This window comes from Ruditapes philippinarum, unplaced genomic scaffold (genome assembly GCF_026571515.1).
Source record: "Ruditapes philippinarum isolate M1 unplaced genomic scaffold, ASM2657151v2 ctg1553_1_1_1_1, whole genome shotgun sequence".
Taxonomy (NCBI): domain Eukaryota; kingdom Metazoa; phylum Mollusca; class Bivalvia; order Venerida; family Veneridae; genus Ruditapes; species Ruditapes philippinarum.
The window spans coordinates 141,512-169,075 of NW_026855977.1; the positions used below are offsets into that span (position 1 = coordinate 141,512).

At 32.4% G+C, this 27,564-nt stretch overlaps 1 protein-coding gene across 4 annotated transcripts in view; it reads left to right on the forward strand.

Moving 5' to 3' along the window:
- LOC132745027 (mucin-2-like) overlaps positions 1-27,564 on the forward strand; it is a 94,802-nt gene that overhangs the window by 22,877 nt on the left and 44,361 nt on the right. Inside the window, exons 1-4 of one of the 4 annotated variants that reach the window (XM_060733856.1) lie at positions 15,639-15,910; positions 16,830-16,868; positions 20,902-21,237; positions 21,785-21,913. In XM_060733856.1, coding sequence (XP_060589839.1) covers positions 15,802-15,910; positions 16,830-16,868; positions 20,902-21,237; positions 21,785-21,913 — 613 coding nt within the window. In that variant the 5' untranslated portion in view covers positions 15,639-15,801. Of the gene's footprint in view, positions 1-2,901; positions 2,941-6,410; positions 6,747-7,928; positions 8,058-15,638; positions 15,911-16,829; positions 16,869-20,901; positions 21,238-21,784; positions 21,914-27,564 lie in introns of those variants that run through there. The other 3 variants (XM_060733861.1, XM_060733859.1, XM_060733860.1) reach the window with 3 other exon arrangements.

The window sequence follows — 27,564 nt, forward strand, 5'->3', positions numbered from 1 at the left end:
TATATTATTTGTATTTGAAATTTTCAACCAATATTTTATCGTTTGAACAAATATGTTTATTATCTGTTTATATATAAAGGGTATCTTCCTAATTCTCCGTATACAGCGCTATTGCTGAAGTAAGAACAGAAGTAAATAGTTTTCCAAAGTAACTAATGAGAGTTATTATGCGATAATTTTCTATGATATTTTTTGGACCTTTTAATGTAATGGCGCTACAAAACCTTGAGACCAAATTTCGGAAAAGTGACCAGAATCAAAAATCTTATTGAATAAATCAGTAATATGCCCAACGAATATGCCTGCCGTAAAGATAAAACATTCGTTTAACAAATTTTCCCTTGGGCAAGATGATTTGTTACTTTTAAGACGTTTTATTGCTGACAGTACCTCATTACAAGTAATAAGAGTATTTGATTCCTAGAAATTTGCATCATTGATATTAAAATCACTAATGCTATTGAAATTTTAATCTTGGTCTATAAATGTGCTTTGAATATCAAAACAATTCCTTTAAAATAATCGCGGAAATCATTAATAGGAATTTGTGAGTCAGTAGTCTCTCGCTTGTTTTTAAAATGCTTCCAAAAATTTTGTTTTACTGTTTTTCAGACGGGTAAGTTCATTTGCCATTTTAATTTTGTATGCGCGTTTCTTTTTACGTATCAAATTTTTATAAGATTTTGTTTTTATTGCAAAGTGAAAACCTAGATTCAGTCGATTTATTATTATTAAATATAGCTAATGCATCTTTATATATACGTTTCGCCTGAGCACACTCAGAATCAAACCATTTGCTCTCTGAATATGAACGGTTGTTACCATTACTAAAAGTATGCTTAAATAATGGATCTGCTACATCGGAAACTAAATGTGAAAATTCAAGAATTATTTGTTCTATTTCAATAGAATTGGCAGCATTGCTTTTTAAAATATCGTTAAATCGCGGTAAAATTCCTATATTACCACGTCTAAACTGATCCTTACAATCGACATCCCATTTAAAATAAACACCTTGTTGGCTTTCATCGATACCGGGTGAAGCGTCTTTTATCGTAAATAAAAGTAATGCATGGTAACTTTAAATATTGAATTCACTTATTCTAAAATCGTGTATTATACTAAAATCTTTTTCTTGTAACAAGAGATAATCTAGTGTACTGCACGTCTGACGACAATAGTATGTATACGAGCCAGTGGCAAAATCATCTCCTAATCTACCGTTAGCTAATAACATACACGTTGACTTACACAAATCGAGCAACTTGATTAAGCCCCTTGTGTTACATCAGTATCGGATGAGGTCCGTACTATAGGTTTATCGGGGTCATAATTTTCACAATCAATTTCTTGAATATCCCGATCACATAAAATATAATCATGTTTTATTTCCAACTCTACAGTTCCAATCACCTGCAAGCAAAACTGTACCTAATTTTTCGAAATATAAACTATTTTGTTCAACTATATCAAAAAGATCTGCATTAATAATATTACATATAGGTGACTCATCCGACCACATTTAAACATCGTCAATATAAACATCATTAATAAAAAAAACAGTTTATCTAACTTTCACCAAAGTATCGTATCAAAATGGTTTCTTACTATCTTAACACCAGATTTAATAGAATTGCGAATCATCCACGGTTTATTTTACATTTTTTTGTGCCTAAATTTACGAAAATAATTGTAACAAGTAAAATTAACAATATCTAACTTTGAATATATACATGTTGTAAAATAATCATAATACAACAAACAGCAAAAGTGACTTAAAAAATATTTTGAATAAATAAAAGCAAAATGCGTCATAAAGGAGAAATAGTAAAAGCATAAATTTAAGATCCTGTAACACATTTTTTATGGTTTTAAATGATGAATATGATGCTTAGATTAAGAAAAAGGTCAATTTTGTATGTTCCAAAAAGCATTATTTGTAAAGATATTACCGAATTTAACATTTCACGTAAATAAAGGGAGGTAATAAAAATTATATTATATAAAGTCTAATACAAATTTTCAAAAAGAAATGAATGCATATATTTAATGATCACATATATATATATTATCATGCTTATAAAACAATTTTCAAACATCGAAGAATAAGTAAAATATGTACTGCAAATATTTGTACATATCATAAATATTATGTGATCATTAAATATATATACAATTTCACTTACGTGTGATATGCAGCCTCAATTACGATATACAAAATCTTTAAGTGGTAAATGTATAGCTGTAAACATTTATAACGGCTCTTGATCTTTCAAGAGCAAAGACAGCAAATTCATAAGCCTCAAATGGCATCATTTATATACACATGTCAGTACGCAGCCACATCATCAGATTGATACATTTGTATGTATTCAGTCAACAGTTTCTTAAAAAAAACTCATTTTTCATAGACACATTCAGTATTCATTCAGAATAAAAAGCATTCATAGTTCATGTACGTATTTTCATTTTCATGAACATACATATGTATTTATTCAGTCTGCAATAGCTTCATGTTCAATAAGGTCATATACGTTACAGCCTAAAACCACTCGCTTTTGTTTGTTCGTTTGTTTTTACGGAGGACCAACTCAATTTAGGTCATAAGGCGCAGAAATAAAACCGCCTTACATGCACATATGGTTACTCATCCTAGAATAGCTTTATTTAACTAATTACTGCTACATAAACTACATTGCTGAATGTTGTCCATTTTGTTCATGACTTATATGTTTTCTATAGGTAACTGACAAATGTTCAACACATTTGAATTATAAATCATTTTACAGTCTGTGTAGATAGTGTCTACTTCATTCAGCCGTTTGAGTAATATAATTGAAATATTTGAAGTTTATTAAATGAAAATTTCTACAATATTATTTGATTTAATTTTTATTTCAGCATATTCCGGATGTGCATCTACGCTCCCAGAAAGTCATGGTAAACACCTATTTATTTAGATATTTTATGACCAAATGGAAGGTTTTTTTTATATCAAAACTATTCTATATAGTTACAAGTCTTGTTTAAGTGTTCCAGACATTGTTTTATCCATTCATTCCGTTTGACCAGTGTAGTATAGTTGGTACGTTTTTGCATGATTTGCAGAGGATGTTTGACACTGTTCACTATTGCACACTGTCTATAGCGTTGGCCTCATTCACAAAGCTTTAAGCTTGTTTCAGTCTTACATTCCTGATATATGTTTCAATTAGTTAATATATCTGGTGATTTAGTCAGGCCTTAGACAAGTGTGGTGTACCACAAGGATATATCCTCAGGCCCTTCAATTTAAATGTATGTAAATTGCGTGCCGTTGTCTATATAAGCTTTTATTACTGGTATATGCTGGTGATTAATAATTCTTGTGATTGAAAAAGATAAGTTTCAGATTGAGAATCATTAAGCCGGAATATGTAAGTGATTGGCTTGTTGAAAACAAGTGTCATTGCACCTCGGAAAAACTGAATCAATTCAAAGTTAAGGTCTCATTCATGTTTGGATATTCGCTGTAATGACAATAGTATCGTGATTATGAAATCATCAAATATCTTTATATTATCTTTGATCATAGTATGTCCTCTAACAGTTTCGCAAAGACTTTTATTTCAAAAGCAAATACCCATTTAAAATTCTTGTGTATGGAAAAGTATGAGTCTTTACTAGTCATACAGGAAATTTTGTGATATCTTACCTTATGGCAAAGCATCTTATGAAAATCTATAAGAAGCACTTTATCCCTTAAGTTTTGGTGTGTTTGTTCTTTTTATAGTGCCTTGTTTCAGTTTTTTACAATATGCAACACAAACATATGTTAACAAGTCAAGCTTGTTGTGTCATTAACATCAGAAATTTTACTTTTGCAACTTGATTTAGTGCATGAACTCTGTGAGACAGTCAGCACCATCTTTGTTTAATTCTTTCTTTTTTGTTCCTTTTAGCTGTTCCTTTATTGGAAATTTTGCAATACTGTAATGATGGCATTGTGATATTTAGTCTGCGAAATATAATATGTTATACCGCATTGATTTCTACACAGGAATAACATTACGTTACGCATAATTTTATATGTTATCTTCTCTCTGTAAATATATTGTAAGTTAATGTTATGTAAATGATGTATTAGTAAACAATAATAGAAACAATGTATAAATCATTTGTGTCATTAATAATTTACTTAGTATTATTTACATATTTTCTGTTTGCATACATACAGATACAAGAGAAAAAAAAGATAATTACAGTACATACAATTAGCAACGCGCATAGCAATGCACTATATCACAACTTTGTGTTGGTCTCTGCAATACTCACCATATATTTAAGCGAAATAACAAGGACAAAGACCAGCCGAAAAACTCGTCACTAAGATAACAACTGTTATTCAGTTCCTCGTATAAAGCGCAACATATACGAAAAATATTACTCATTTCACATAATATCTTTGTGTTTCTTACAGATCTGATCATATTAAACTCGTACTTGCTGATTTCCTAATTTCAGCACGAAATTTATCAAATCTGACAGTTTTGTCTTTTCCAAAAAAATACACATTTCTAAAACGTTTTGAATGGCAAAATCACGACAGTATTTCTTCTCTGTACTAATTCAACCATTTTTAGATCACATTGACCAAAAAAGATAGAGTAGGCTTTTATTTTGAATTTTTAAATGTAATTTGATACTAACTGTTATTGGCGCTCATTTTTGGCGATGTTGAGTGACCTTTTGACATTCTCTTTTATCCAAGTTATATCGCAATTGATATTATAAAGTTATATAAATATTTCAGTCACAATATAGAATTTGGTAATCGTAAATCTTAATAAATTTTGGTCAAAGAATTACAAGATATTGTGCTTAATTTGAAAAACAAGATCGAAACTGTATTTGTTTAAAATATTTACTTAATTAAATCTCCAATGTATTATATAAATGATATATGGTTTGTTTTTTTGTTGTTTTTTTTTGTTTTTTGTTTGTTGCTGCTGCTACTGCTGTTGTTGTTGTAATGTAAGTCTAAACCCGGAAATAACACTTCTCATTTGAAAAGTGTTGATGTGCAGTAAGCAGTTCCACATGATCTTTATGTTGCGGTTTTCATGTCTGAGTGTCGAGTACGATTTATTATACAGAATAATACAAGTACAAGGTTGGACGAAATGTGATATTCCCTTCTTTTTTAAGTTGTGAAGCAGAAAACTGTTTTGAACGCTGTATATCAAATAAAAAACTGCTTTCAGTGCGAACATATGGCACTATGCCAATTCAGGGGTTTCACAGGTTAAAGACAAACGTAGTTTCCATTTTGCCATACTTTTTTTTCAATTTTATAATTTACTTCGCATGGACCAAATAATGAATGAAAAATAACTCACAGTGCCCATGGAAATTTCCTGTAAATACGCATCGCAATTTACCTGTTACATTCAATTTACAACAAGATTCGGGCAGTCTTTTCATATTTCTTATAATTCATTCTAAACATTTTCCAATATCAACTGTTGATCAGTCACCATTATGATTGTCAATCTTTTGAAATATATAGTCAATTCAGCTCTACTTAACAATGACAAAAATGAGCATAATGTCTCTTTAAACAGTTGATAATAAATAAAGGAATAAGTTACATAAAATAGCTTTAAGGATTTTGATAAAAGGTAGTCTACAACTGGTTTCAAGTTTTTGAACGAGATGCTCTTATTGATGTAGGCATGCTTACTCATAAGAAAATCTATCAAATGTACCCTTTAGTCTCACAAAATACTGAATTTAAAGGTCCATTAACTAGAAATGCTATATTTTTTATTTCTCAAGGACTTTTTGTTGTTGGTATCTCGCTACAGCCCCCCTACCCACCCCCTAAAAAGAAAAACAACAAATAGATTAACTTTTTTGCAATTGATGTATTATGGTGATTAAGTATTTTGTATGGAAGTAAAAATATTACTTTGTTAACAGTTTGCTACAATAACGACACAATATTGCATGTTCAGGGATACTTCCTTCAGTATATATCTAACATGCTCTAAATCCATTATTAAAACATTATGAAACACATGTATGACTAATCTAAAGTAAATTTGAAAAGATATTGATTTCCGAGAAATAATGTGCTTTTAAGGGATTCAAAGAATATATGTGTTGAATAAGTAAAATATTTAGTCTAGATATTATTGAATCTCGAATGAAAGTTCCTTAACCACTATGTTACTGTACCGCACCTACCCCCTTCATATAGCATAGTTATTAGATAATTACTATCACACTACTTTGAAAACAAATAAATAATGTCATGATTCAAATAAAGTGATAGTTTCGCAATCAAAGTATCTAAGTTAACGTTGCCTTAACAAAGATTTATTATTAAAGTCAGTAATACTTAATAAGTAGTTGTATCATTTTTTCAGTTGCGTATATGTGTATGAACATTGAAGCGACAGGTCAAACTGTTTATATCGATACAACAAAAGCAAAGGCAACAGATAATTCATCTGGGCTCCTCTGTACCTGCAATGCTACGGTATCTTATGCGAAATTTGTGACTATCAGGGTTCAGGAAAACGTTGCAACGTGTGGTTCCAAACTCAAATTTGACTTTACAAACAAACAAGTTGAGTCTGATGAGAACAAGTGCCGGTCCACAAAAGAATTGGTACAAATAGAAAATCAACAAGAAGTTATCATGTCGCTTGAGAAAATAAAAACACCGTACAGTGTTGATTTCTGTACAAAAATAGAAATAGGTGAAAAAAATCTCAATATGTATTGCAGATTTATTTATTACTTGACTGGTTTCCTAGCAGTTTCCGTCCCCTAGCAGTTTTCCGGCCGTTTATCATTTTCGTCCAGTAAAGTCTATTTTTTCCAGTGAGGCATCCACATTACTTCATCAATCAGAGAGACATTTGTTTTCCAAGCTAAACATCATTTAAAATAGTAAAACAATTTATATGTTTTGAAGTTTTTCCTGTCATTTAAAGTTAGATAAGATAATTTGCGACTTTCAATAAGCAACACCTGGGGAATTCTAGTTGGAAAATCCATGCACAATAACCAAGACCCCATTTTAGGTAGATCAATACTTCGGAAATATTTTTGCAGACGACACGGAAAAGGTTGGGAAGTTCTGTTTGTTTGATAAAACCATCTTAACATTGCTTTATGGTACTGAATTATATTAAAAATAAAATAGGTCTGGAAAATTGCTATGAATTTTGAATAAAGGTGAAAAGGGTGTTACATTTCAGGCCTATATTAAAATTAAAAAGTAAAATAAAATGTGCAACATTAAACACATGGCAATGCTGAACAGGTACCTAACTTTGTCCTGTCAAAGTTTTGTACCCCTCCAACAACTGATTTTTATTAATAAAATGATAAAGTGCAATTTGTGGCCGGAAACAGCTAGGAAACCAGTTGAGATATGCCATAAATATAAGATTCAATTTAAAAAAGGCCATTTAAACCTACATGTACATGGTGTACATGTATATTATTGCGTGTCATTAGGGAGAATGTTTAGTAAATAATGGTGTTAAAGGTTGGAAATTAAGTTTGAAATGTTTTTACGTCGCATCAACAGTATAGTCCATGCGTGGAGGAAGACCCGAAGTGTCCTTCCGTGAGTTATATTCAGACATGAAAGAGCACCTTAGTAGAACCACCAACGGTCCCTAAGCTAGCCGGATAACTTCTTCGCATGAAAGTATCCAAATTACTGTCGAGATTCGAACCTAAAGCGGCGGGGGGCAGGTGGTTGGAAATCAACGACGTTATCCACTTGGACACATTTTGCATTTTTGTCAATAAACAGTTCATAGGTTTGCCACTTTAAACACGCCTCTCACGAAAGACATCAATACCTTTACATAAATGCAGTAAACAATAGTATTTTATAATGATTACATAGTATCTACTCTCTACAGAACTGTGTGCCAATCCAGATGATTACCAGTGCGACAGTAATGCTGAGTGTATTGCCAAAACAAACGAATGCGACAATTTTCCTGATTGCATTGATTCTGACGATGAAGATCCAAAGAAATGTCAAAACGGTTAATATTTCTTTACCATTAAAATAGTTTTGAAAATGCTCGCAAAACTTTATTTAAACAATATTAAGTATTAATGGCACAATCGTTTGACGCGATTTCCATTGCGTAACTTAATCCCGTTAAGACGTATGTGGCATGTAAGCACCATTGTACAGAACTCGAGTAGGCGTACTGTACATAAGCAATCAGTCAATCTTAATGATTCTGATCACGGTCCTCCTGGAAGTAAATAAACATCGTTATTATTTTATTTTTTCAACTCACGGAAACTTGTTTCAAAATAAGTACATTGAGTGCACTAAGAACGTTTCTTTTACCTTTTGGTAGATGAGCTAAGAAGTTTTTTATTGTCACCGTTTAACCGTGTAAATGTCTTTTAAAAATAGCATGTCTAAATGTGATGATGGTACTGATGAAGAAGGCTGCTGTAATTATGTTGTATAATGATATGAAGGTTTAAACTGTGTTGATGTGGGCTCACGCAATACTTGGGGGTCTTAAGGTTGGATCATGCAATACTAGTACCACATGACAGGTTAAACCAGTCTAAACAATGCAACATTTCAATTTTTGTTGCGTTAGTTAGCGATATAAATTCAATGAACACTTAAACTTTTGTTTTTGAAAATATATCTCGCATGCACGTTTACACTTTAATGCGCTCTTCCTTGGCTTTTTAATCTGTTTTAGGAAACGCAAGCGGATTATTTTACGTAATTAGATGGCAAATTCTTCACATGAACCATTTGAAAAAGGGCTATAGATAAATTATATTTGTTCTATTATTGCTAATTTTACATTAAATTCATATGTAGTTGCCTGAATCCAGTATCATTTAAAGTATAAATCATTAATCTATTTACAGTTCTTGAGCAGGACGTCTTGGATCCATCGACGAAAGGTAAAATGTTCACAAATATCTATATGTATATAGATATTACTACTTATACATATATATTTATGGTGTTTTTAAATAAAATGCAGAATATCCTTATTAATCATTCTCATTCAACAGAGATTCTTTAACCAACAAATTTTATTTGTTCAATATAATACTGATTACAGAAGTCCAATTTAGCTTTTTCAGATAAGGAAATTCGATGCGTTTGTACTATATTGAGCCCTAACTATTTTCTAATTATAATCAGTGTTTTAATGTATATCACAATTGTGGGTTCTAATAATGATATTTGTAATTTGAAAGCACAACGCACGGATCCTATAATAAGCATACAATGTTATGAAAGGACCAGATTCTCGACAACAACAACAACTACCACGACAACCATCGCTACCACCACCCCACCCACGACGACAACAGCAACTACAACAACAAGAATGGCGCCAACAACCACTACAACAACAACACAGTCGACGCCAACAACCACTACAACAACAACACATTCGACGCCAATAACCACTACAACAACAACACAGTCGACGCCAACAACTCCTACAACATCTCGAGTTACAACATTGACTCAAATTACAACCAGAAAAACAACAACGAAAACAACACCAACAACAACTTCGACAAGTACTGTTTCTTCATCGAGTATGGAATCGAGTATGGAAGGGGATGAAACGCTAAACAGCATGGAAATAACGACGCAAAATGATTTTAATGGGACAACATCCCATGAAAACAATACTGCACAAGAAGATATTAATAAAGATGAAGATATCTTAACCGCACTCAAAAAACCTTGTAAGGAATTGGTAAATAATTACGCGACAGTGTTTTTTTACTGTCAAATTGGTACAAAAATGCTCGTACATATAATGTATAACAATGGGAATTTATCGATTATTCTATTCTTGGGACATTTCAATTCTTTGCATGTAACACGATCTTAAACATTTGAAAAATAAGCATTTTAAGATAGAGAGCATTTTCAGAGAAAATAGAAGAAATTATCAAGAGACGTCAGAGAATTATGACAATTTTTAATGAAATGTTTTGTTTGATATATTTTCTTTTGATAATGGCTTCTTTTTATGGGACTTTCAGAGTACAAATGATACATTGTGCACTCTCTCTCTATATACATTTATATTATCATGAGACTTTTTAATGCTGATAGAACTTAATACACGGTTTATCATTTTCCTGATTAAAGTGTCATGAATTTGTTTAGAGATTTTATATACACACCTGGAAATAAGTAGAGCACACCCCGGAAATTTAAAATTGGTTGTAACTGAAAGCACTGTCGTGAGATGAGATGACGACTTCATTGAGCTATGAAATAGTTATCATAAACCAGTAAATTTATGTTTAGTTTAATCTTAACCAAATTATTGCTTCAATAAAGCAAATATGTTGTGTTTTTTTTACCACAAATGTAAGTGTTTATAGGTATGGTATTGACGATTACGTACCTAAAATGACATTATGTAGCCAAACTTTTAATAACGAAAAATAGCCTCAACCCCTCTTCTCTTACTTTCAGTAAGGCGTCAAATGCAAACGCGATTTTGACGTAAATTTTGCCATTCTTGATGCAGAGCTTGTTCTAGGTGTGCAGGTTGACAACAGGTGGTTCGTACCATTGTCTAAATAAAATTTAATATTTCCGTTGTGGTCATATCAAAACTGAGGCAAAATACCGGGTGTGTTTTATTTATTTCCAGGTGTATAGCTTGTTTTATTTTACAACTTGTCATTGCAGATGCTATAGCCGGAATGGTAGTTGGTGCTTTGGTCCTTATAACTGTCACAACATGCCTAGTTTTAGCAGTGAGGCGAAAACAGAAAAAGTATTTATAGATCATTTTATGCATCCGTAAATTGTAGCCATGCTCCCCCATCCTGCTCTCCACTCGTTACTTAACTCGTGGGGCATAAATCAAGTTTCCGATAAAAGCTGTCCCACTGCTTTAGTCGCAGGCGTCTCTTTTATGGCGTCCTGTATTTAATTTTTCAAACGTGCGGTCTCCTATTACTGCGCTTTAGTTCTATAGGAACAATATTATCCCGATCCTTTCTATATAAAACATAGAGAAATTAAGAATCAACAGGTCAAAATTGAAAATGTTGCAGGATCGGTTTGATTTAGCCTGTTCATGGACGATAATTTCATGTACAAACTACCGTCCACACCTCTAGCACCGGCTTAAGCAGAATTCAACATTTAAACATGAAATGGTAAATTTTGAATTTAGAAACATCCGCAGATGTGTTCATACGGCGGTTATCATGGAACCTTCAATGTGACACAGCAGTGCCATTCCATGAAAAGCGGCGTATGGTCCCCAAGTAATCAAAAGCGTGTGCCCTAAACGAGAAAACAATGGGCGGAACTGAACAAAATGGATCAGAAGTTATAAAGACTTACTTATTTCTGTTTAAATTTTCTTACAGTATCTTAATGATTGTTTAAATTGCGTTAAAAATATAAAAAACAACTTTCTTTTAATTTCACGAGAAATGCAGTACATTCATTTGTTGTGTCCTTAAAAACAAACTGCAAATCACTGTGGAACACAATTTAAAATAAAGATGCGCATATATTTTAAATACTCTACGGTTGAATAAAAATGTGTATTTTGAAATGCAGCATTGTAATTTGAGGCATAAACATTTTGAAATTCTCGGCATACATATTGTAAAAAAGAGCTTCTTTTTTTCTTTTCAGATCTGATTCTGAAGACATAACAAACGATATGTGGATTTCTGGTAAAGATTTTGGGAAAGACATTGAACCGCTGAACACGTGAAGCTTATGTGACTGACAATTTGTGTTTATTAAGTAGTTTAGTGAAATGTTACCATTTTTTTTACACGGTAATTTGGTGGAGATTTGTAGGAGATTTGTGCTTTAAAGTTTTTGTGCTTTTATGCTTGATAACTTTGTGTTTTCGCTGAATTGACTACATTAATATTTAGACAAGAGGACCATGATGGCCCTGAAATCGCTCATCTGAATACGAAACCTCTCCATGACAAGGAACAAGTAATATTGTAAACTTACTATAAACAAAAGCAGATGTGAAATCTAAATCTTAAACTGATATCACAAAGTTCATATTTGTATCTGAAATAGAATATGTTTAAAAATATTACTGGTTGCTATTGCTTAGGGAAAACAACAGTTCCAAAAGATGTGTACATAACAGGAAATTCAATGAACCCTGGGGCGGCATCAATTTTTACCCCAAGGCTTTTATTTGAGCAAGCTTGATCGACAATCACTAGAAGATGTTTCATGCTAAATATCTAATTGTTAGTTATTTGGGCTTTTTTGTAGTTTTTATTATATGCATATAAGGAATATTAATTATCCGCTATGTCGAGGCCAATTTTGACCCTAGGGCTTTTGTTTTGATTAACCACATAGACCCTCACTAGAAGATGTTTTATGTCCAAAATCTTAGCTCTAGCTCTTTTGAGTATTTATAAGAAGTTTTTTTATTATATACATAGAAGGAGAATAAATGAACCCCTGGGGCGGGGCCAAATTTAACCCCTGGGATTTTATTTGAACAAATGTGATATACACCTATTCGATGATTTTCATGCTCAATATCTAAGCTGTAGCTCTTTGGGATTTTTACAAGAAGATTATTATTTTGGTTTTCTGCAACCTGATGGAATAATTTATCAAGACCATAGCATCAAACTAAAGGGAAATAATAAACCAATATTTACAAACCAAAATTTGCATTGAATATATCAACTAAATTAAGTCCTCGTTTTCTATTGCTAAGAATTAACTACATTTGTTATGAAATTACAGCCTCCCTATTATCCCAGATTCAATCGTGTCTTTTCGAAATAATAGGGTGTACTGTCCCATCGCATGATGTTATAAACCTTCATTGATAAATCATTTTCTTGTACAGAATATATTGCTTTAAACAATTTGAAAAGAAAAGAAAAGATAAAATTTCAGCCCGTTAGGATATATCCGGATATCCGTAACACATTAAAATGAGTTTAAAACAAGACAGCGCTCTGTATTTATCATGGTATAATATTGAATTATGATAAAACATTATTATTCTGGTGTTGATATTTGCTGGCAGATTTTAAACTTATTTCATTTTTCATGCAATTTCAAAAATACCATTATATATATTTCTTTTAACTAGAAATGATGTACGCATTTAACTAGTTATATTTGCATCTCTTTAAAAAGTATGACATCATAAGAGCCGGACAAAACAATATCACATAGTCAAGTGGGACCGGAAGTTGTGGTAAATTTGAATGATTTGTGAAATTCGATTTTTCCATGAAGGAAATATATGCATCATTGTTAACTAAATTTACGTCAGTTATATCAGGCTAGACCTATTTTATTTAAAATTTTCGTGCAAATTCATAAACATTTCTTTTGGCTTCGAGCAAAACAATGAATACAACTTAAAGAGCACGTTTTTAAAAGCATGCTTATATTATTGGCATACGTGTATTTCCAATTGAATATTCAAATGTATAAAATTGATAAATTAGAGAAAATGAAAATGCATTTGTAAATGCAGTAATTGCAGTTTCTCATGTTCTTTCCGAAATGTATATACTCACTTGTAAAACCAGGTGTCAAATGATTTGGCGTAGCTGAAAAAAGCCCTCGATTTCATTTCAGTGTTGGTTAACACTTTTCCTGGGTCTCTGGGTTCAATTATTCCAATACTTTAAATACTGGGAATAATATACAATGTACCGCTAAATAAGCCGGATATTTGGAGAGATAAGTGGAAGGAATGAGAAAGAGTAGCACCATTAATTACCTTACACGTTAAATTTTCAGCTCATTAACAATTAGCACAAAACACTTGCCTTCTGTTATTTACAAATGTAAAAACGAAAAAAGCTACAAGTAAACATATTAAGAAATAGTCACTAACATAACTATAGAAAACTATAAGATCGCAAGACAAGTAGAAAATCATTTTCAATATTCATGAAAAATTGTCATCACCAATTTTAAATTAATCGAGGTTTCGATTTTCAGCTATAAGTTTTCATTGAGGACAGGTATCTATAGGAACTTTTACTTATATCCAAAAACTTTGCTTTCGGAACTATACGGATTAGTCTTCCAAAACAATTGTTTACCAAAAGTGCCAAGCTGCTGAACAGTTTCTGGTCAAAATGTCAAACTAATCATCGTTTTCTTTGCATCTGAGTGAAGAAGATTGGAAATATTCAGACTAAACATTACCCCCACAAGTTTTGGACAATTGCACAACTCTTAATACTTTATAACTGAATATTTTCTAGTGACCAAATATGAACATTTCATCTATTTCTTTCGTCGGTATACACGTTACACATTCCGTATGTTCTATATGTACATGGTTGCCAAGGACAACGCTGCCGCATATCAGTTATTTAGCTTCTCTACTTTTCCTTATTCTTCGTATTCAAGTGTGTACACGTCTCAACGTGTTATAACTGTAGTGTGATACCTAAATCTTTTCACTGAAGGTATTAACTTCACTGTAAGATAAAGTAGCAACAAGCATTTATCAAAAACATTGGTTATGATGATTCTTATATTCTAATTGCTAGCCATAATATTTCTTTTGGTCGAAATGTATTATATTGGAAACGTGTTTCTCGGACAAAAATAGACAAGTTTTCATTATTGTAATGAGTCGAGCAAAACACAACCCATGGCAATATACGTGACGCTGTATAGACCAGTAAATTATACAATAACCAAAAACGTTTGCAAAGTTATTGAACGTGGTCTGCAGACAGCAATAACCTTTTTGTAAGTTCTACAGTTATCGGTAATGTAATAACGAGATAGATACATATTTAGAAAATTGTTTTCTCTTCCTCTCTAGTTAAAATTTTCAGTGACTAATGAATAATTAAATCATAATCTATCGTTTCAACTTCTGTTTGATTTTAATACGCATTCAACTCAGTACACTGATACCAAACCAGTAAGTCGCAAGGGCTTTTAAGTCTGCAACACATGACCATTGGCCATGGATATAAAAGCGTTCTTAGTTATACACAAGGGTGTATCGCAGGTGTTTCAAAGTCAGCAACCAAAGACCCTTGACGTATACAAAATGGTATATTACAAATGTTTCTAAATCAGCGACCAAAGACCTTTGAAAAAGAATACCCAACCGTTCTTGCGTATACAAAAGGGCAAGTTAAAAATGTTTCTAAATCAGCGACCAAAGACCCTTGACCATGAATCTGCAACCTGTTCTTGCTTATACAGAACGGTAAGTTGCAAATGTTTCTAAACCTGCAACCCAGGACCCTTCACCATAGTTAACCAACTGTTTTTACTTGCATGAAAGAGTAAGTTGCAAATGTTTCTAAATCAGCAACCAAAGATCCTTGAGCAAAGATACTTAACTGCTCTTGCTGATACACAACTGTAAGTTTTAAATCAGCGTCTAAAAAACCTTTGACCATAGATACCCAACTGTTCTTGCTTATACAAAAGTCGCAAATATTTCTAAATCAGCGACCAAGCAATTTATCTTCACCTGTCCTTACTTATATGCAATTGTACGTTTAGCTAATACTTTTAATTTGTGATGTTATAGTTGGAATAAATGAAACGACGGGACACGAGTAAATTAGTGTCTTTTCTGAATGTGTGCAAACCTAAGTATGTAATATAGATCCTGTATTGAATGATTGGGCTGTTTCCTGTCATTATGAGTAGACAATAAAGATTTACATTCTTGTTACGTACACTTCAACAATTTCAACAATTTTATATCATCTACTGTTTTCATATGTTAGTGATTTGTTTGAAATATGAAATACAAAATGGACAAAAGATCAACTTATTATAGAAAATTTGACGTTGGTGTATGGTCGAAAATTGTATTGTGTTGCGTTGTTTGGACATATCTCATAGATCTAGGTAATTATGGATTTAAACAATAGTTCAAATGACTGACAGCATATTTTTAAGTTTTATTTCGTGTGAAATTTTAAAAATTGTAAAATATCTTATTACTGATGACAAAATATTTTTTGTATTCAACTGATTTTTCCTTTCTCATGTTTGAATTGTAAATAAACAAAATAGCACAATGTTTAAGAAGAACATATTTTATGCATTTCACTTGTTATATTCATGTACATGTTTATTCATGTCATTCCCTCTTTTCTCAGAAACACTATGCATAAAGTATGAACAATATAGTCAATCTAAAAACTATATTTTCCTATATACTCAAAGCTACAACTACAAGTATTTAGTGTATCAGAAACAGAAAATGTTTTTTAAACATCAACAAGTATTTAATTTTACATGACTGTAAAATTAAAATTAATATTGTCAAAAAATAGTGAATATAAAGATACATATAAATAACTGTATATAGTAAAATTTTACAGTGGAATACGCATATGGTCATAAAAGACAAGCATTAACGCACGAGAACAGCAAGAGTGACTTAAAAAGAAATTTTGAATAAATAAAAACAGTATTTTCATTTAAACAGCTTTTGTTTGCTTGTTTGGTTTCACGACGCATCAACACAATTTTGGTCATAAGGCACAGAAAAACTGCATTAAACACATATTTACTCAGCCTACAATAGTTTTATTCAAATAACTACTCCTACATAAATACTGTGCTGAATGTAAGTCCATTTTTTCATGACTTACATGTCTTCAGTGGGTAACTGACAAATGTTCAACACAATTTAATAATATATCGTTTTATAATCAATGCAGATTCATAAATCGCTGTGTCAAGTAATAAAATTTGATATATATGAAGTTTAGTTAATAAAATTTTTTACCATGTCACAAGATTTACTTTTTACTTTCAGCATATTCCGAATGTGCATCTTCGCTTCCAGAAAGTCAAGGTAAACACCTATTACAATTTTTCTAAAGCATTTATATAAACGCAGTTTAAACAATAATCAGATTTTTTAAGAGACGAAAACACCTCGTTTGAAATAAATTTTGTATTTGGGCATAATAAGTCAGGCTCTTAATCTCTGAATGTATTTAAACCAACTTGGTTTACTGTAAAACAAACAATGTTACTCCATCAAACAACATTGTACTTTAAATTGGTGATGATACATGCCTCTAACAGTTTAAATTTCTTACAATAAACTGTTGTATCAAAATCTATTATCTAAAACGGCCTTTAGAATAATAGTATTCCCAGTAGGTTTGTAGGCAACAGCGCTTCCGTAATGGCTTGTCCGTTGACCCATATAATAAATGTATACTTTTTCAAAGGATGTGGTACTCGATGTATAAATACTGCAAGGGTTATTCCTCTGTGATATAACTGACAGAGGATGGTAGCTGTAGACATGTTTCCATCTGATTCATTCTTTTTTCTAAGACGTTTGAAAACTGTATTTTATAACCAAATGGAAGGTTTTTAATATAAAAAAAAATAGTTTTAGAGATTTCTACAGATATTTGTTTTGTCTAATCATTCGAGTCAACCACTTTTCTGTTTGATTGAGGAAATATAGTTGGTACGGTTTTACTTGATTTGCAGAATGTTACTCCATCAAACAACATTGTACTTTAAATTGGTGATGATACATGCCTCTAACAGTTTAAATTCCTTACAATAAACTGTTGTATCAAAATCTATTATCTAAAACGGCCTTTAGAATAATAGTATTCCCAGTAGGTTTGTTTCAAGACATATAGTTAACATTGTCCATCATTAGAGCATCTTGTTCATTAAACTAAATGGTGTTGTCCTCGGTCATAATACTGTCAGCCGGTTCCAATCTTACATTTCTGACATATTTCTTTAAGTTAATGTATCTGGTATTTTGAGTCAGGCCTTAGTCAAATGTTGTGTTCCACAAAAATCTCTTCAGATAGAGAATGTAAGTGAATGACTTGTTAAAAACAAGCTATCATTGCAATTTGGAAAAATGAATCAATTCATATTCAAGTTTGAATATTACTAGTTATGGCAATAGAATTAATACTATCAAATCTGTCAAATAGCTTCGTACTGTCTTTGGCCATATTGTGTCCTGTGATACTATCGCAAAGACTGTAATTTCAAAAGCAAATACTCAATTAAAATTATTGTGTATAGAAAAAGTTAAGTTCTTACTCTTCATAACAGGACATTTTGCGATATCTTAACATCTTGGCTAAGCAATTAGTAGAAATTGATGAGAAGAACTTTATCTCTGAAGTGTTGGTGTCAGTGCCTTGTTTCGTTTTTTACAATATACAACACCAATATATCGTCCAATACCTTGCAACTAGACTGAATTGCTGTGACATAAACATCTGATTTTTTTTTCTTTTTTAACTTGCTTGAGTGCATGAAATCCCAGTGACAGTCAGTATCATCTTGGTGTTATAAATTTAAGTTTATAAAATATTGTCATCCACAATATTTGTATAGACTTTTGTGATTGTGAGTCTCAACAAATTGAATGTTACACAATTTAGCCGAAGAATTACAATATATTGTTTTTGATTTGATAAAAAAAAACCATTGGAACTCTGCGGTTGGTAAAAATATTTTATTAATATTTTATTTAAGCTATCAATTTATAACATGCATATAAATGATAAGTTGTAATTGTAATTGGCATGTAGTAGTTAGAAATTTAAATAATGAAGAGATGGATGTTTAATGATACTACATAATTTTATGTAATGTCAGTCTAACCCGGAAAGAACACTTCTCATTTGAAATGTCTTGATGCGTAGATTACAGTACCACATAATCGCTAAGATCTGATTATCAGCTACGATTACTTGACAGAATAAAACAAGGTTGAACACTATGTGATATTTTAATCCCCTTCCGTATAGCGGAAATTGGATTATAGGAATGGCCTTCGTCTGTGAGTCCGTCTGTGAGTCCGTCCGTCCGTCTGTCCGTCCGTGACACTTTCTAGTCATCTCTATAACTTTTAAACTCCTGATTTTTTTAAAATAACTTGGCATAAGTGATCACCAAAATGAGACAATATGCAGAGGGCAAAAATTTGGTTGCTACCCCAAGGTCAAGGTCACATTTTACTGCTGTAATGTTTTTAAGATAACTTGGCAGAAATGATCAACATAAATCCAATGTAAGAACTTTATTTTTCATGGCCGCTCTTTATTTTATTGACAATTCAAAGGTTTAAAAATTACTTGGCACAAATGTTCCCCACCATGACACAATCTGCAGAGCTCAACATTCAGGTTGCTACTACCAAGGTCAAGGTTATATGTTCCTTAAATTTTTGACTGTATGGAAGATTTTAAATAACTTGGTACAAAAACAAGAGCGATCAGTGATCACATGTGTCAACTCATGAAGGCCAATTTCATGTTGGGACAAGTTTTGTAACAGACGGAGAAGTAATCGGAGTAGTTGCGACATAAATTCCTGTAAAGTTAGGATGAAATTGCCCCAGTAGTTTATGAGGAGTAGTGGGGACAAGTTTTGTGACAGACGGACAGACAGACAGTGTACAACTAGACTTGGTACTTATCATTCCTGTAAAGTTTGGATAAAATTGCACCTGTAGTTTATGAGGAGTAGTCCGGACAAGCTTTTGTGTATCTGGCAACACAGAAAAAACACCTTTTTATCAAAGGGCCATAACTCGGCCAAAAATCATTCAACCAAAACACCCGTGCAATATGCGCAAGGACTTGAGCTACAGGTCAATCCTGTAAAATTTCATTGAAATTGCATTAGTGGTATAAGAGAAGTAATCCGGACAAACTTTAAAAATAAAAATTATTAAAGGGCCATAACTCTTTCAAAAATCATTAAACCTGAAAATGCTGACAATATGCACAACTAGACTTGGTATTGATCATTCCTGTAAAGTTTGGATGAAATTGCACGAGTAGTTTCTGAGGAGTAGTCCGGACAATTTTTGTGACGGACGGACAGACAGACGGACAGACAGTAGAGGTGACACAATAATCACTATCGTGAGACTATCGGCTTATGATATGCATGGCACAACATCAAGGTCATGGTTGGCAAAAGGCCAAGAAGTGCACATTCATGTTCACTGCGGACGGGGATTTAGCTGTCCTTCAGACTGTCTTGTCTTTCCTTTAGTAAGTTTTCTCTTTTTTCTGAAGCGGAAAACTATTTTGATGTACCGCTGTGTATCATATAAAAATAAAGCGTGTCAATAAAAACGTACAATAAGTAACTGAATAAGTTACATAATTATAGCTTTAATGATTTATAACAAAGGTGATATATAAAGCGTTTTTAGTTTCCTGAGTCAGAATTTTTAGAAGATGCTCTTAGTGATGTTAGGCATACTTACTCGTATGAAAAGCTGTCACATGTGTCCTTAAGTCTCACAAAATAACGTGTAACAAGTTTTTAAAGGCCCATTAACCAAAAATATTATAGTTATATTTCACAAAAACATTTTGGATCATGCAACAGCACTCTTGCAAAAAAAGAAGCAAAACAAAAAAATGGATTTACATTTTGCTTCATCTTCTTTGCGTTTGGGTATAATTATGGTGATTAAGTTTTTGTATGTAAGTCAAAATACCTCTTTGTTTACATTTTGATACCTTTACGACAATTTCTGCATACTTCCTCCAGTCTATATTTCTTACAGCCTTAAAGGTTTTTCATAGAATAAAAAAATAAAAATGTATGTGTAAAATATATAAGTTACACATTTTGTCTAGATTTATTGAATTGCGACTGCGAAGAAATTTCCTTAACCACTATGTTACTGTCTCCCTCTCCTCATTTAAATTACATGGTTACTATCACACGGGTTTAAGAACAACTAAATAATGATTTGATTCAAACAAAGTTATAGTTTGGCAATCAATGTATCTAAGTTGCCTTAACAAATATTTACTAATAAAGTCAGTAACACTTTATTATAAGAAGTTGTATCATTTTTATTTCAGTGGCTTATATGTGCATAAATAGTGAAGCGTCAGGTCAAACTGTTTATATCGATACAACAAAAGGAAAAGCAACAGATAATTCATCCGGGCCCCTTTGTGTCTGCAATGCTACGATATCTAACGCGAAATTTGTGAATGTCACGGTTCAGGAAAAAATTGCAACGTGTGGTTCCAAACTCAAATTTGACTTTGCAAATAAACAAGTTGAGTCGAATGAAAACAGTTGCCGGTCAACAAAAGAATTGGTCCAGATAGTAAATCAGCAAGAAGTGACTCTGTCGCTTGAGAAAATAAAAACACCGTACAGTGTTGAATTCTGCACAGAAATAGAAATAGGTAAATATCTCGATAGTATCACAGATTTTTTTAATATATATGAGATATGACATAATTCTATCATTCAATATGTAAAAGGACGTTTAAACCTATATTTATGCATGCCATTTGGAATATGTTTTTGAAATGAAATAAAGTGGTTAAATGTATGAAAGTAAGTTTGAGATCCGTTAGTAATCTTGATAACTTCCTCACATGAAAGTTCGAGATTCGAACTCAAAAAGGTGAGGGGCAAGCGGTAAGAAGTCAGCGACCTTGACCACTCGCCATGTTTTCCCAATTGTATCTCAATAAATATTTTTTAAGTTTTCCACTTATTCAACCACTGACGTGCATTCATACGTGAACGAACGCACAAAACTGACAGTTAACGCTTTCTTCAGGAATATAACAATACAACAACAAAACTTTGAAATGTTGCGTTTAGATTTTTCAATAACATATGAGTTTGTGTTCATTTTATTTTTTCTACGGCATCATTACCTGAATATAAAATGCGGTAGACAATAGTGTTTTTCAAGTACTATACAGTATTTGTTCTCTACAGAACTATGTGCCAATCCAGATGATTACCAGTGCAACACTACTGCTGAGTGTATTGCCAAAACAAAAGAATGTGACAACGTTCCTGACTGCGATGATACTGACGATGAAGATCCAAAGAAATGTCGAAACGGTATTGTTAGCCAAAAACGTAGTAGAAAAATGGTTGCGAAACTTATTTATAATATGATTAAGTATTAATAGCACGATCATTTGACGCAATCATCATCCGTAACTTAATACCATGAAGACTTGAGAAGCATGTAGAACTCACGTATGCGTACTGTCCATTTTGAAGCTATTATTTAGTGCAATCAGTCAGTCTTTAGTAATAAAACTTCCTGATTCTGATCATAGTTCAGCTAGGAAAAAATAAACATCGTTACTATTTTATTTTTTCAAGCACTAAAAACTTGTTTCAAAATAAATACATTAAGTACAGTAAGGACGTTCGTTCTATCTTCTGGCGAATGACCTACGGAACACTTATGAGAAGAATCGTTCTCCCTGTTTATTTACCCTGATGATACTGTAAATGATTCTTTTGTTGTTTTTATTTGCAGTTTAGACCCATTCGTAACACGAAAAAAAATCATGCGAAAGTGCGAAAACACACCAATTCATAATCATATTGTATTATAAACTTTAAACTTTTCAGGTTTGCAACATATATTTTTCTTTGTATCGTCTTATTCTATAGCACCCTTGAACGGACTGAGTTGAACGTACGGTGTTTCTTGTATATTGAATTAAGAATATCCCAAAAGCGATTATTGTCAACGTTTAATCGTGTAAATGTCTTTTTTTCAAACAAAATATTTCCATTTGGTAAAAATTCCGTTGAACTTAACCAAACTTGATATTTAGAATGTTTGAAATGAAAGTTTCGCTCTTGTTATCTCGTTTAAGGCACCCACCAACCCTTCTTGCATTTTCGAACCAACTTAACGTATCCATTTATGTTATGTGCCAAAGTTTTTTCATCACAATTAATTCATTGCAGCTATTTGCTCGGAGGCATTAAAACCTTGCAAAAATGGAGCCCAATGTTTTTCTGATGCGGAGAGATGTGATAATGTTTCTAAATGTGATGATGGTACTGATGAAGAGGGCTGTTGTAAGTATGTTGTATAATAATTTGGAGGTATAACACGAACGGCCTTCAAATTTGGTTGAACACATGACAGGTTATACCAGTCTGAACTATGCAACATTTCAATTTTTGCTACGTTAGTCAACGATATAAATTCAATGAACACTGAAATCTTGTTTTTGTTTTTTGTTGTTTTGTTTGTTTGTTTTTTGTTTGTTTTTTTGTTTGTTTTCTTTTTTGTTTTGTTTTATGGTTTTTTTTCTTTAGCGCAAGGTCATCACCTTAACACCTTTATTGCGCTCTTCCTTGGATTTTGGACACGCTAGCGGATTTTTACGTAATTAGATGGCAAATTCTTCACATCAACAATTTGAAAAAGGGCTATAGATAAATTATATTTGTTCTATTGTTGCTTATTTTACATTAAAAGCATGTGTAGAGGCCTGAATCCAGTATCATTTAATATATAAATCATAAATCTTAATCTTTTTACAGTTCTTGACCAGGACGTGTTGGCTACATCGACGAAGGGTAAAATGTTCACAAATCTTTAAACATGTTACTCGTATACTTGATTTTAAAAGATCATTAATGATATTTTTAAAAAAAAGCAGAAAATCTTTATTAATTCTCTTTAAACAGAGATTTTTCGACCAATAGATTTTATTTGATGAATAAAATACTTATAACAGAAGTTCAATATCGCTTTTTTACAGATTAAGAAATAAATCCGTAGCGTTTGTATTAGATTGAGCCGTAACTAGTTGCTGATATTCTGTATTATTAATCACAGCTTTGTGTTCTAATAATAATTTTTGTAACTTGAAAGCACAACGTGCCGATCCGATAATAAGCATCCAATGTTATGAAAGTACCAGGTTCTCGACAACCAACACTACAACACAGTCAAAAACACAGTCGACACCAAAAACTGCTACAACAGCTAAACATACTACAACCACAAAAACAACAACGGAAACAATACCAACAACACATTCGACAAGTTCTGTTTCTTCATCCAGTATGGAAGGAGATTGTAAGTAATTTGTAAATAATTACCCAACAGTTTTTTAGCTAAATTGCCGACAACTGTCAAAATTGTGACCAAAATGTTTGTATATAGTGTGTATAAGAAACAATGGCAATTTATCAATTATTCTATTCTTGAAGCTCCAGTTAACACGATCTCCGTCGTGTAATAAAATATTGAAACAAAAAAAATGAAACATTTTTTCAGCTAGAGAGCATTTTCAGAGAAAATAGAAATAATCATGAGATGTCGGGCACCCGAGAATTTTGACAATTTTTAATGCCATTGCAATGTTTTGTTTGATATACATGTATATTCTTTTGATACTGAGTCTTTCAGAGTTGAGGCTATAATAATAATGAACCAAAGTGAACTCGCTGGTCAGAGTTCATTTAAATTAAATGTGAAGCATATAGAGGTAATGCAGTTAGAGGTTTTTAAAGATGTTTTTCTGTAACATGTCATTTGAATCGTATGTGACCACTGGCACTTAACTACAGCAAACGTTTTAGCAATATTTTGTCAAATGCATGTATAAAGTAATACATAACCACAATCCTGCTCAAGAATTATAATCATACTATTTCAACGCAATGACTGACATGCACAATAGTATTCACAGATTGGTGAAGTTAACAATGGTTTTTATATAAACTCTGTTATATGTTATTAGAATAATTTCAATTTTCTAAATTACAACCAACCCAGTAGGTATGCAGACAGGCGATAATATGAGTACAACAGGTAGAAACAGAAAATGTCAAACATAATTCTATCTGTCCATGTAGGTTTTTGTTACCCGTACAACGGTTGTCTTTTAAGTTCGTATAACAGCCAAATTATAAATATTATAAAGCATTATTGTATATTTGAGAAAAATATTTGTATTAACAATCGAAATATCAAACTACACGACAAATTGTATGAAAAGTACGACGTAAATATTTTAACAATAGAATTTTGCAAACCGGCACAGACAAAAGATCGAATGTTTGACTTCCACAAAAAAAGGTTATTTTAAGTGTACAATCAATAAACTTCTTCCAGCTACCATGATTTTCCGCGAATCACTAAAATTTGTTTTTGAAACTTTGGCATCATACACAACTTTGCTCTTACAGCACGATAATAACTTCATTAGTTGCAAGGATAAAGTAGTTAAAATAATCACCGTTGTCAATGGGTAAAATGACAAATGAAGCTTCTGCTACTTAAAATATACTTGCAACTGTGTTCATATTTGAATTTTAATACGTTTCAGTGGAAATGAAAGAACAAAAAGAATTGTATTATCGAGTTCTCGAAATAGTCGCTCAACTATAAAACAAATATGCGTTAATATAGGTATAGGCGATAATATACGTACAACAGGTAAAAACAAAAAATGTCAAACATAGTTTTATCTGTCCATGTAGGTTTTTGTTACACGTACAACGGTTGTCTTTTAAGTTCGTAAAAAAGCCTAATTATCAATATTAAATAGCTTGTATTTTTGAGAAGAATATTTATATTAACTTTCAAAATATCAAACAACATTGCAAATAGCATTAAAGAAACGTTATTATAAGATTTTTATTGTAATTTCTATTTTAACAATCGAAATTTTGCAAACCGGATGATTTCCTTCTTCAAACAGTGTTATTTCTTAGATGACATTTAAACTGCAAATTTTTCCGAAAATCACTCAATGGTGTTTTGATGCCATTCATTTAAAACTTTGACATTTTACACCACTGTGCTCTTACAGCACGCTTGATTAACTGAACTAGCAGCAATAAAAAAAATACAAAAAATGACGTAATTTCACATTCATAAACAACATAATGATGCGTGTTTCTTTTAAATCCTTTTAAATCAGATAATAAAAATGATAAAAAAAGAAACAGAGAAGGACGACGTTAATACATATGCAAGGCTTTGCAAATGACATTAATCAAAAGTGGAATGGGGCTTTGAAGTGAGTAGACCAAAACGAAATCATAGCGATATTGTGACCTCAGTAAAAAGAGACAGCGACCGAAAGTCTGTTTTGATTTATATATAGAGCATATTGCATTTGAAAGAGTGTAAGTTAAATTTATTGAACGAGTTGAATAAATTTATATCATGCAAGTCTTGAGTAAAGTGAAAAAGAGCCGTTTTTCATTGACGCGCCTATATACAAACATATACATATACATGTACCTTTTTACGACGCGGTTCGATGCCATAGAAAGTCAATCGGATTGTAGTAATGCCTTGCGCATGCCTGATTTTGTCCTTTACCCAAATGATGCCAAACAGAAATTGTATAAAGTCACATAAATATATTTACATATTTTTTCAAAATATTGAGAAATTAAGATGGGTAGTGTATGGTGGCTGATTTGTGCCATTCGTGTTTTCGCCCCGCGACCCCGCCAAGCGAAAAGTCGAAAACATTCGGAACTGCCTCGGCTATTAACTATAATAACCTCGGAAACAATACGGATTGAAAGTAGTTCTACCATGTGGTTTCAGGTGTAAACAGAGATAATGTAAAACGAATGTATATATTTGACATCTAATGTCTGTTCCGGTACTCTTATGCTTGAAAATATGTCTGACAACAATTTGTCAACAGGTTAGTTTTTTGTACTCTCGGTTTCTACAACCATAATAATAAATATATAAATAATGTTTTGTTTGCTTTTGTACTTATGAATTCACTTATTTTAGGTGGACTTTTACTACATATATTGGAAATAAACTTGTCAACAATTCCCAGCATTAAATTTCTATTTGTTTACATGTTTAGTTTCTTAGCGTAGGTTAGACCGAAATACCGCATCCGTTCTGTGTATTCATACTATTGTGTTCGAGGTCCTTATCCGAAGACTGACGGAAAGGGCCGAGTAGTTGCGATTGATTCGAAACTTTTACAAGTTAAAATGGCGGGGGCGCGAAGCGAGAACACGCTAATTAGCGAGGGCACGGGGCGAAGTGTAATAAATAAAACTTCGTCCCACGGGGACACGGAGCGAGATTTAAAAAATAAAACGGTGGGGTCGTGGGACGAAAACACGCTTGTAACCGAGGGCGCGGGCGAAGTTTAACAAATAAAACTTCGTCCCGCGGGGACGCGGAGCGAGATTTAAGAAATAAAACGGATTTAAGAAAAATAAAACTTCGCCGCGCGACCCCGCTTATTAGCGTGTTTTCGTCCCGCGACCCTGCCAAGCGAAATGCCGACAATTAACAAGTTAAGATGGCGGTGGCGCGGAGCGAAAACACGCTCATTAGCGGCAGCGCTAACTAGCGTGTTTTCGCTCCGCGCCCAGTCGGTTTTTTCTTAAATCTCGTCCCGTGCCCCCGCGGGGCGAAGTTTTATTTATTAAACTTTGCCCGCTCTCTCGCTCAATTGCGTGTTTTCGTCCCGCGACTCCGCCGTTTTAACTTGTTATTTTTCAACTTTTCGCTTGGCGTCGGGGCGAAAACGAATGGCACAAATCAGCCATCATACAACAATGATAATGTTTAGCATTCAATTTAAAAACTCTTGTTTGCCATGTAACTTTAAGGTAGTATACCCCTATTGCAATACCCTCCACATTGCAGAGTATTCAAACAGGCTAGAATTACTGTCGGCTGCATTTAAACTGAGGGACGTGGGTCCTTATATATTTCCGTTCAGTTTGTGCTA